This window comes from Tauraco erythrolophus, chromosome 7, assembly GCF_009769465.1.
Source record: "Tauraco erythrolophus isolate bTauEry1 chromosome 7, bTauEry1.pri, whole genome shotgun sequence".
Taxonomy (NCBI): Eukaryota; Metazoa; Chordata; class Aves; order Musophagiformes; family Musophagidae; genus Tauraco; species Tauraco erythrolophus.
In genome coordinates, this window is record NC_141471.1 from 64,270,598 (window position 1) to 64,283,350 (window position 12,753).

At 42.5% G+C, this 12,753-nt stretch overlaps 1 protein-coding gene across 1 annotated transcript in view; it reads right to left on the reverse strand.

Annotated features, from left to right (window-relative positions):
• The window catches only part of CTDP1 (CTD phosphatase 1), a 107,339-nt gene that overhangs the window by 50,238 nt on the left and 44,348 nt on the right, over positions 1-12,753 (reverse strand). Inside the window, exon 11 of the mRNA XM_086614229.1 lies at positions 7,195-7,360. Coding sequence (XP_086470355.1) covers positions 7,195-7,360 — 166 coding nt within the window. The remainder of the gene's footprint in view (positions 1-7,194; positions 7,361-12,753) is intronic.

Consider the following 12,753-nt stretch of genomic DNA (forward strand, 5'->3'; position numbering starts at 1 on the left):
CTCAGGTCTACTCATGCCACAAGATGTTTTGGCAAATTGTTTTCATACGTGCTCTTGTTGTCTCATAAATTTTTGAGAGTAGCAGCACATTTACCTGTAATACTTCTCCACATGTGTACTTCCACCCATAACTACCTCCAAAATTTTTTTTAGCAGTTTAGTTAGAGAGGAAGCAGTCTAATACCTGTAAAGCAGATCTCAACTTCCAAGGGCCAAGGTGTCTGGATGACACTCACTAACAGCAGCAAGTGTGCACAGAGGATCCCTCTTTTCACTTCATAAGGGGCTCCAATTTACAAGAATAGCCTGTTAATAAATTTGACATCTGTATGGTTTACAACACCCTCAGCAAGTTGGCAGATGACACTAAATTGGGAGGTGGTGTTGATCTGCCTGAGGGTCGGGAGGCTCTACAGAGGGACCTGGACAGACTGGATGGATGGGCCGAGGCCAACTGTATGAAATTCAACAAGCCCAAGTGCTGGGTCCTGCACTTGGGCCACAACAACCCCCTGCAGCGTTCCAGGCTCGGGGAAGTGTGGCTGGAAAGCTGCACGGCAGAGAAGGACCTGGGGGTGCTGGTCGACAGCTGACTGAACTGAGCCAGCAGTGTGCCCAAGCAGCCAAGAAAGCCAACGGAATCCTGGCATGGGTCAGAAACAGTGTGGCCAGCAGGAGCAGGGAAGTGATTGTCCCCTGTACTCAGCACTGGTGAGGCCACACCTGGAGTACTGTGTCCAGTTTTGGGCCCCTCACTTCAAGAAGGACGTTGAGGTGCTGGAGCGGGTTCAGAGAAGGGCAACAAAACTAGTGAAGAGTTTAGAGAACTTGTCCTGTGAGGAGCGGCTGAGGGAGCTGGGACTGGTCAGTCTGAAGAAGAAGAGGTTCAGGGGAGACCTTCTCGCTCTCTACAATCACCTGAAAGAAAGTTGTAGGGAGATGGGGGTCGGTCTCTTCTCCCACGTTAGGAATGATGGAATGAGAGGGAATGGCCTCAAGTTACACCAGGGGAAATTTAGGTTGGATATCAGGAAGAATTTCTTTTCAGAGAGGGTTGGGAAGTATTGGAACAGGCTGCCCAGGGAGGTGGTGGAGTCCCCATCCCTGGAGGTGTTTAGAAACCATGTGGATTTGGTGTTGAGCAACATGGTTTAGGGACCCTGACAGTGCAGGGCGAATGGTTGGACTCGATGATCTTGAGGGTCTCTTCCAACCAGATGATTCTATGCTACACGTTCAGGTGTCACACGAGAAATTTCATCTGAGCGATGCAGTTGTGGAAATTCAGAGAGCTGTTCATGCGCAAAGCGGTGCCCAAGCCAGCCCCAGGCAGAATTATTTTGTGCTGGAGACCGCATCCTCCGCATTAAATCAGTATTTTTAAACCAACCAAGAGCCCAACTGCGTACTGAGATAACAGCTTTCACCACATGGAAGGAGGAAAATACTGCCTCTTAATTCACTGCATGGGATAGCCACTAACTTAAAACACAAACCAGAAATTAAGGGATAAATCTGCTTGGAGAAAAGCAAAACGCAGAGCGACAACGACCTTACGTAAGAGCAGAATGTTGTCATTTCGGCCAAAAACCGGCACAAATTCCAACTCAGTCAAAGGGTAAAGAACGTGCAGAATAAGTACCAAACCAACGGAATCGTTTTGATGCAGAAGTAGTTCATTAGGCAATTCCCACTCCGGAAAAATGTGTACACTTAAAGGCACCGATGCACGGAACATGCCTTCGCAGTGCGGTCACTCCGCAGCTGCTACGGACATATCCAGCTGGATGGGGGGCATCACTGCAGCTCCACTAACTGAAGCTGGATGGGCAAGCTGGAGGTCTGACTGGTATCACATTCACTCCAATCCCCTCTCCCAAGTCCCAGACTGAGAAGGATGGAAACCAGCAAAATATTTTACCTTAGATGTCAGAGATTACGACACCGGACAAGACACAGATGCTGCTCTCCAACACCCTGACAAGCTCAAGTGATTTATTATACACAAGAACGTCAACCTAATAATGAAAGGGACACTGATTACGAAAGGGAATTTCTTTACCATTATATAATGCTGATTCAATTAAACATTTTAAAAACCAAGCTAGTGCAATGCACAGGGCTAAAAAAATAAATCACCTTTTGGGTCTGCAACAGATACTAAAGAAGAAAGAATAAATTTTACAGAAAAGCAAAGTCAAGGTCTATCCAGAAGCAATTAGTATGTAAAACCAAACACAGCTTATTAACAGCACATAGGACATGAAGGTGTTAAGATTAGAGCAACTTGACTAGGTAACTGTACATAATACCAGCCCAGTTTCAGAAGGTTCTCTCCAAATATCATTTAGAAATACAAATCCAGAAGAAAAGCATCCTTAATAAAAAGGAATTAACAACAGCTTAAAGGAAATAAAACTAATTTCTAAAATCAGCAAGACTAACAGAATTTATTAAACACTGATCATAGATCACATTTGCTGGCCTTCTTTAAGCATATAAGTAATTGTATGAGTGCAGAAAGGAATCAACGTGCTGGAAGTTCACAGGAGCAGTTCTCAAGGAGTGCTGAAGAAACATGCTCACAAGATGATCCATGAGTAACCTCTGCGAAGGGGAACTGCACGTCACCCTGGAGGGCCATGATGAGTTAGGAATGGACAGACACATGTATGCCTTCACATGATTTGTATGCCACTACCTTCCTTGGGGCAACTTGCTTTCGCTAATAAATGATATTTCTGGAAACGAACGGAGCCACTCGAAGCCTGGATTCCACCTTCTGGTTTTTGCCAGTAAACTCACAGCACATCTGCACAGTGTTGTAGTGACTGGTAGACTGGCAGCTTCCACCCAGCCCAGGGGGAGGATGATGCCAATACACAATCCCACCAAATCCACGTACTGAACCATCCTGTACCTCTCTGGTAGGTGGGTGGGCGAGTGGACTCCTGCTGTAATGGGGCTGGGAAGACCTGCACAGAGCCCAGCTTCCTTTGCCTACACGACAGGCTTCTGCAACAGTCACTTGCCAACACAGTCATAGAATCACAGAATGGTTTGGGTTGGAAGGGACCTTAAAGATCATCTCATTCCAGCCCCCCTGCCATGGGCAGGGACACCCTCCACTACACCAGGTTGCCCAAAGCCTCATCCAACCTGGCCTGGAACACTTCCAGGGACGGGGCATCCACAACTTCTCTGGGCAACCTGTGCCAGTGCCTCACCACCCTCAATGTAAAAAATTTCTTCCTTGTATCTAATTGAAATCTCCCCTCCTTCAGTTTAAATTTCAGTCAATGAAAGGAAAAGTAGATACCTTCCCTGTAAGTGAGATTTCTCAAAAGCAGCAAGCAAAAGTCATCCTGGAGCAGGTATTGTGGACAAGAGCTATTTTTAGTTCGTTATTATTGACTGCATTTAACTGTTTGGAAATCTCCCCTTTCGAGGTGGTTTTCAGTCCTTGCCCTTTGGTGAAACCAGTAACATACCATGAAGATCACAGCATACAGCTGTTCAGCCTGGAGAAGAGAAGGCTTCGGGGTGATCTTATAGCAGCCTTCCAGTACTTAAAGGGGGCCTACAGGAAAGCTGGAGAGGGACTCTGAACAAGGGCATGTAGTGATAGGACAAGGGGCAGTGGCTTTAAACTGAAAGAGGGGAGATTTAGATTGGATATAAGGAAGAAATTTTTCACTCTGGGGGTGGTGAGGCACTGGCACAGGTTGCCCAGAGAAGCTGTGGCTGCCCCATCCCTGGAAGTGTTCAAGGCCAGGTTGGATGGGGCTTTGGGCAACCTGGTGTAGTGGAGGGTGTCCCTGCCCATGGCAGGGGGGTTGGAACTGGATGATCTTTGATGTCCCTTCCAACCCAAACCATTCCATGATTCTACACTAGATGCAATCTGATACAGACAGTATGTTTATGGGAGTCATCTTTTGGAGGTTAGATATCAGATAGCCAGTTTTTTAGAAATAAAAATGTATCCAGGCCTTTAAAAACAGCCATAACCCCCCCACACTAATTCAACTGGCAGCATTTCATTCTGCTTCTCCTCCCTATTCTATAGCAGAGACAAACAGCAGCAACCCTGGCAACTGCCCTGGGAACAGCAGCCCTGTTACGCTGAATGCTCTTGTTCTTGGACTTTCCTAAAGTTCAAACAGTTCCTCACGTCAGAGGGAAAAGAAGCTACCATTGGATCTCGTCTCCCAAATGTTTGGCACTGAAAAAAAGATACAAAAGGCTAAGTGACCTTAAATTGCAACCCAATAGCTGGGATGCTATTCATTTCCTTTGACTTAGTTGGGATCCATAGCACAACTAGAGCTAAAAATCATAAGAGAAGATAAAAATCCATGTAAGATCAGATTTTAGTAGAGATGCCTATCCATGGCAGTTGCTCCCCACGGAATATTGGAACAGATACTACTTTTTTTTACCAGGAAAAGTGACAAACAGATGTTTAAATAGGTTAAGGATGGAAAGCGATTTAATTTGGGAATAAATCATAACTCTCTTTATTGGCTTCCATCTTGATTCTCGTAACAAAAACTCTCCCATTTATAAACTACATGCAAATTCTGTATTGCGTGGGGCTGTGTGGCCTTTTCAGAGATTTTTGCAAGGAAAAAAGCAAGATTTCCTTTTGATGTTAAGCACATAGGAGTTAGCTATTGCCTGTTCTACGTCCACAGAAACAGTATATATAAACGCTTGCATTCCCTACTTCATTTCATTGGAAAAAAACCCCAACCCTCAGTGCCTAAAGCCACGAGACTCCTTTTGATCTAGTCAAAATCCTTATCTGAACTTGCCAGGGAATTCAGCAGAAGCACTGAAGATGCAGTTTTAAAGCTAGTGGGTGCAGTTCTGCCTTCACTGCTCGTTCCCAGCTCTTCCCACCTTCTGCCTGCTCCTGACGCTGCCACTCAGGCAGTGGCCACCATCAGGTACTTCAGGAAGCTGGCAACGATGAAGATTAATCTGGAAAGTGATCTTTTCTGACCAAACCAGCTCCCTGAACTGGCTTGCCCTATGGTCCCATGCTTACCAGCAGTGCTCCGGGGCAGGAGCAGAGCAGTTGAGGCTTGGGTTGGCTCACACCGCAGCAAAGTCACGCTGTGACTTGCTCTCCCTCTTCTTGGACCACCTACTCCTAACCCCACGTCCCAGCACGAGCACTTGTAGCTGGGGAGTAAGACATCACCGTTGTACCTGCAACGGACCCCCTCGCCCCACCACGACCAGCTGCAGAACTCGCGCCTGGCACAGCCACTGGAACGGACACAAATGAAGCAAAAGCATTTTTGTGGCAGAAAGCAGAAATTTCACACCTTTTAGTGACATGATTGCAGAAGGGTTCTTCCCCTTTATGGTGTTTTCATGAAGAACGAGACGCAGGCAAACACCCTTCTGCGGAAGCTGAACTAGTCCCAGTGTCACCAGAGTGATTATGGAACTTACTTTCACTTTATTTGATGATGTTCCTGACAGCAGAACCTCCTGTGTATGCTCCACTAAAATTTTTGTATTTTTACAAACTATATTACCACACGTCCTCCCCGTTTCATAAGCGTACTCCCACGCAATCCCATAAAATTCTGCTTTATTACTTACACTACATTCCTGGTACATGAATATATTATCTTTACCAAGGTGATGCCAGTAGTCCCAAGGCTAGTCCACAAAGGCAAGTCTCCCTTGGCTGTCTCTATAGTCAGCTCCCAGGAAACAACCAACCATGGCACTACCACGTCCACATCAACCTCCTCAATATATGTCCTCTGTGTCCTCTTCTCAAGTCAGTGCTAATGTTTGATCCTTGATGAAACCATCTTGGGGAACAGAAATACCAGAAACTCCCACCCCTCCTTTCCCACCAAACAAACCCAAAACTTACACTCCCCACCAAAAAAAGACAAAGTGAAGCGTGTGAAGAAAGCAACACAAATTTCTAACGGAGTCTGGTGGAAGGGAAACATTTTGGCAGCAACTGAAACCTCAAATCATACTACTGGAACCAAAGCTAAGTCAACTATGGAAAAAAAAAAATCATACCGAAATTTGGGCCTCATTTGTCCCGAAGTTCAAGCAGTCTAGTTTCCAACATAATATGCAGCTTAAGTCAAAGCATAATTTAAAAACAAATCACTGCAAATTAAGATGTTCATATTTGTAGGACAGGTAGAAAAACTTTAATTTCTTTGGTCTAACCATAGCAGTGTAGAGTGCAATCAATCATAAAACGAATAGTACCAGAAGATTCAGATTTTTAACAAGGTCTCTAAATAGTATCTTTAAAAACAGAACAATAAATAATTTCTGCAGTAATTCTGGAAAACATGCATGCTTTCTTTTGGCTCAGTGCACACATTGCAATAGCAATTCCTTAATGTTTTCCAAAAGCCTCATCATTAGAAAAATGTTAGTACACAGAAAACACGAAACCAACACATAATAACAATTTGCTTTAAGTACCACTGACAACACTGAAGGAAGAGACAGATGGATTCAGGGACTGGCATCAAGACAAGAATAAATACTATTTCTTGTGAAAGTCTGCAATCTAATGGGAAAAATACTTTGGAACAACAAAAAAGCCTCCGAGAGTTACCGGGTAAAGGTTACAAGCTTTCACTCATCTGAAATTCAGAGAGTCATAGAATGGTTTGGGTTGGAAGGGACCTCAAAGATCATCTGGTTCCAACCCCCCCGCCATGGGCAGGGACACCCTCCACTACACCAGGTTGCCCAAAGCCTCATCCAACCTGGCCTTGAACCCTTCCAGGGATGGGGCAGCCACAGCTTCTCTGGGCAACCTGTTCCCAGATCTAATCTAATTCAGATTAGATCATCACAGCGGTTGAAAGTTATTGGACCTTTCCCTACAATACCAGCTCAAAGTTCCTCCAGGACCTCTCTAGCAAGAGCACATCTCAAAATTATGCTATGCTGTATACATTAACTTTCTTTGCTTGGTGAAGTACGAGGTTTCTTACACTTTTATTATATATTCTGAAGATAACTCTTGAGGTCTGTTATGACTACAACCTTGTACAGGACTTACTGCCAGAAGCTGGCAAGTGATATGCTCCTGATTCCCATCCCAGTCAATCTGTGTTCATCAAACCATGACATACACATAACTAACAATCATTATGGCAGAAACCTGCTCGAATTAGTTCAGCTCACCTCTTTATCCATACTCTCTAAATCTTCTTTACACAGGGTGTACAGAGGCATCGTCTCAGACATGCTTGGCTGGCGTTTCCGCTTTGATGGACCAGGCTGCTCTTCATTTTCACTCGCTGGTAGGTCTTCTTCTTCAAACATCTGCTGCTGATGTGGCTGAACAACTCTGAAAAATTTCAGGGGTCCCACATAAGAAAGTTTGACTTGATTTACAGCTTGTCTAGAAATAAAATCCTATAAACAACTTACGCCTGGTGAATATCTACGACATTGCTTAATAGGGTTCTGTGTTCATCAACAGAAGAAAGATCAAGTCTCCCAATGACAGCTTTTATTTTCAGTCTGACGGCTTAAGTTCTTACTCTACCTTTGACAAGGTACTTGCTCTCCTGCCTTCCCATTGCTCTTGTAAGTAACCATCAACCCTTTCTTGAAGCCAAGACCTTCAGTAGCTGGAGATGCGCTGCCTCTGAAGAACTTCAAGGTTTGTGCTCAAGTGGAGTTCATCCGCCACTTGACATGTTTATCATTCACAAAACCACTCTTACATTCTAATATGTTTTTCCTCATCTAGGTTATGCTCGTATTCATGAGTCTCAAAGTATATTTTTCTGTTTCTCAACCTTACAGACAAGAGGTCTGCAAGTAGAAAGCTCAGTTCTCCAGCCTCAATCTTCAGACATTTCCCAGATCCTAAGCCTGGGTGAGATGCAAAACACACTGTATTTCATGTTGGCTGGTGTATTCAAATATGGTAGCATTTTCTCTTAATTTGTATTTTACTACCTCATTAGCTACTGGTTTTAATCAGAACATGCAGATACAAAAAGGAACATCAAGACATTCATAAAAATAGATAAAATAATAATAGATTCATGGAAAATGCTTTATAATAGTAATAAAGAGATAGACCACATCTAGAACAACAGCAGGAGACTTCCACCTTTCTTGGGTAACTTTTTTCTGTGAATATTACTTAGCTATTAAAGTCTTGGAGAAGTTAAAACTGCTACACAATACAGTTTAACTATTAATACTGGGCTGTCACACTAACCTCCTGGAACACGTTACAGGAGCTCAGCACCTACACCAGAACACTATTCCAAGATCTCAGGTCACAAAGCTCATGGATCACAAGTTACTCACGTTAGCCACAAGATGTTTGTGGAGAACGATTACCACACAGAAGACGAAAGTATTTGAAATAACACACTATTTCCAGTTGCAACTGCCAGATGAGACACCATCAAGCTGTTTCTGAGGGTGGTGGGGATTAAGAAAGGGTACAGCGTGGTCTCTGCTAACGAGAGTTTCAGCGCAGGGTGGCTGCTTCTCATCAAGCCTGGATTTTCAAGAAACAGCTTTACATCAGCAGCCCCATCCAAAAAAGCCATTATTAAATGATGCAAATCCAGTCACAGGTAAGATTCTACAAAATCACTTCTCCTCTCGTGAACTTGACAGCTTCTTAAGAAAAACCACCTAAGTATCCAGATTTTTTTCTACATCAATACTTCGATCCTAAAACGTATGAAATCTGAAAGCCACACAAAGCTGTCTGGAGCTCACTGAGGGCTCACAGTTCCTAAAATACACATCTCTCTCCTCTCCAATCCCATGTGCAGATGGGAATTCATGTTTTGAATTGGGAATGGCGGGGAAGACAGCCAATGCTGGGCTACCCAGAACCATGCTAGCTGCTGCAGAAGACCCCACCAGCTCAGCAGTGCTCAGCAACACAGAAGTGTTCCCCTCCCAGTTTGTTATTTCCATACACTGGAATTTACTTCGAAGCCAAACCAATCATTTAGATGTCGTGGAAGTGAACTATCCAAACTTTTTTCTATTACAGATTTTCATTGCAGCTTAACAATTTTTTTTTTTTTAAGTTTTTTCCTCTACTAAATGTTTCCTATTTTATAAGACTACAGTTTTCCTTTGCTCTGAGACTGCTCTCAGACAATAATATTCATAGGTAGAAGAGGAAATAAATACAGCATTCCACTGCATTTTCCAAAAGTATCTTTTAAAATATGATTTCCACTTCTTTTAATAGGTGCCCTAGCCAAGAGAAAGGTGGTGATGCTATTTACATTCCAAGGAAAAAAGAGTGACAAAACAAAATGTATAAGCATCTTACACAACTGCATCAAAAACCATGACGAGCTTGACCATGCCAAGAACTATATGCAGCAGGCAGTCGAGCAGATTTTTCTCAAACTAGAAATACATCTAATTTATTTTTTTTTTTTTAAGAATACATTATCATACTCATGACAGCAAAACCGCCTCCTTTTGCAGTTTCTGTATCACTGTATTCTTATTTATATTCTTTATTTGAATGTTTGAGAGAACGTCACCCTCACCTCGACGGGTGGCAAAGGCGGGAATTATTTTGCATCATTATTAAATAAAAACTGTATTGACAGTTTAATTCTGGAGATACTGCCTCCAAGACTAGGCATAGCTATGAACTTCTTTACTCTGAAGCAATAATATGCAGCAACATTCCAAGCCTCACGTTAGTCCTGAAGACTCCACCACTGTTAACAAGAATAAAATACCCACCATCCTCCAAAAATAAGACGTGAGATCATCCTTGACTACATTATTATACACAAGTATTAACTGTAAAATAACTGTATTAACAGCTCCTAAAGGCTTTTGCCAGATTTTTTCCCCTGAGTATTTTCCAACTGTTATTAGCTAAGAAATACTGGGACTTCTCACCAAAGCATCCCAAAAAAGCAATATAAAACAAAGACTTTTTTTAAGGTTTGTAAGAAACACTTTTATTTTATCAAAGACATTTTCCAGGCTTTACATTTTCAACTGCTTGTTACGTTGACCGAAATTTCAAAGATGTACAAATGCAGGAATTGACATTTATTTCTAATCAGATGAAACTCATGAGTAGTTTTTCCAAAACCACCAACATACTCAACCTTGTGCAGGTTGGTTGGCGCGCCGGGTGGATTTGACAGCTGTGGAAGGAACAAGCATCTTAACACTTTCATTGATATGGCATCAGGGCAAAAGCTAAACCAGCACTATCATCAAGAAAAAGTCAAAAATATTGAATTCCATTGACGATTTTGATTTGGTACTTTGTATTTTTGCTGTCATAACAAGACCGGCAACATTAGATGGGAAAAACTGTAACAATGAGCACGTAAATTAAGACAAAAATTTTATAAGTGATATTAGTTTATATGAATCTGCCACCAACATCTGCTTGACACATCTTTTCAAACCAAAGATTTGGTGCATCTCAGCATTATTTAAAACCCGAGTGCCGCTTTTAACTTCTCACATGTAAATCACATCCATATTTTAAGCCTTGCTTCATCTGTTAGTGTATGATTAGCATTCCCTAGAATTTAACTTGGAATATTATTTTTCCTTTATTCTAGTCCAAGATGCCATTAGCATTTGCAGTTATTTGGACAACACATCTCATGACCTGCTACAACTTTGGTGTTTACTGTAATGTTTGTAGAATACTGGTTCCATCTGAAAACACAAATCGTTGAGATGCACATGAAGTGTCAAAGCTCTGACATGCAGGTTATTTTTAGAGTGATCTTTTCTCTTCTCAGACAGACAAGAGCTCCTGCCAGCCACCAAGCAGCACCGCCTTCCCTTCCCTTTTCCCTTCCCTTCCGGCAAAGCCGCGAATTCTTTGCCACCCTTCTGCTCCGGCTGTGGCAGCCACCACAAAACCCACGTGTTGACGTCTTGGAGCTGAGCACAAGGGCAAGATCTACACCTGCCACCCGAAACGGCGACCCAGTTACCTGAACCATCTGTAGTTCACTGGTGACAGCTCCACTGCAAACTGCGTGTAGATATTTAAGCTAATCGGATCCTATTCTAAATTAGGTTTCAAGTTGAATCCTAGAAAGAAACTAAAGATGTTGAAGCCAAAATAAAAAAAGTGAGACCTGAAAACAGTACCCAGACAACTTGAAGCCCTTTTCAGTAACCAGCCTTGCAAGAAGTCCTCTTCTAAGGTCTATTCTCACAGTAAGAGAGTGAGTACAGCTGCTATGCCACGTGGCTACCATCTCCCCAAGGGTTTCCTCTCGCAGCAGGGCAGTTTTGTTGCCCACTGTCTGAAATTCAGAATCAGATGAAGTTTTTAGAACCTATCAAAGAAGATTACTGGAGGCTTTGACTACATCCACCCAACAAGAGGAGCAGTTGTGAGAGTTAACAGCTTTAACTCTGCTTAAATTCAACGGCTTAGTTACAAATACTCCCACCTTTCTGCAGGAGGTGAACGTATGAGCACACGATGCCTGTCAGGACACAAAATACATTGCCCTCTACCAAGAAGTTGTTGCACTGAGGTCATTTTCTCTAAAGTCAAGTATCACATCAATTTTTCAATGGGATGTGAAGCTTTTTTTTAAAAAGCCATCAGTGATGTATGCATTAAAATCAAGCACGATGACGACACAGTACATCTCCCTCAGCTCTTGCTCAGTCAAAACACAGCAAAGCTGTTCCTATCCTGGTTTTTGTTACCTCCTAACAGCCCTCGTGCTCTGCCTGCTCTGTATTTCCTATCCATTAAGAATACTTCAAGCAATATTTGATCACTGCACTGCTTCCCTCCTAGACTTTTCCAAGACACTCCTCACCATCTTAACTGGAGATAGCGGAACCGCTCTGAGGAGGATAAACATGTCCCAGTTAAGAGATCAGGGTTTACAGGCCACTGATTTTACCACTAGAACCATATCAACAGGAAACGATGACGAAAATACTGACTGCTTCCCAGCACATCTCTTATGCTAATCTCTGTTCTTAAAGCTGCTTAGTTATGGGGTAAAGTTGCAGCACTGAGTAATCGGATTCGCTTTCTTCGATTAAAGCATCTCAACCCTGAGCACTGATAGTAAAAAAAAATACTTAAGTGAAATAAAATAAAGTAGAAAGGAGATAGGGTCTTGCTCCACCCTCAAAACCTATCTGGGGCTCTGAGAAATCCAGCTAAGAGGGCAGCTGAAGTATATTTCTCTCCTTTTCCATAAGATGTTCAAGTGAAGAAGCACCTCTGCATTAAACAGGCTTAGGTGTGGACATAACTCTTCGTTGAGTTGTTGACAAAGGTAGAACAAACATCAAAACCTCTTCTTTTTAAAGCATTGAATGATGCATTAATATCAACATAAACCATCACACTGCAGCATCTTAGAAGTGTCACGACAATTATACACACATATAACTTTCCCAGCAATATTTCTAGAAAAATTCCTTTCCACAATAACTGACAAATAAAACCAAAAGCTTTTCAGCTCCTGTCTGGATACATGCTGTGCCTTTATTTAAAGTTTTTCCTGTTCATTTAACATGTCATAGTAAAGGAAAATACTGACTTTAAAGACACTGTTAAAAAGGAACTGAAAACAAGATGGCTTCACAAACAAGAGAGACTCAAAAAAATCTGGTGTTGACAGAAACAAGGAAGCTGAAATAAGAAAAAGCCTATAAAAAGATGACAACTGAAAAAAACATACGTTGAAATAATTTAGCAACAGGAAGATAGAGTGG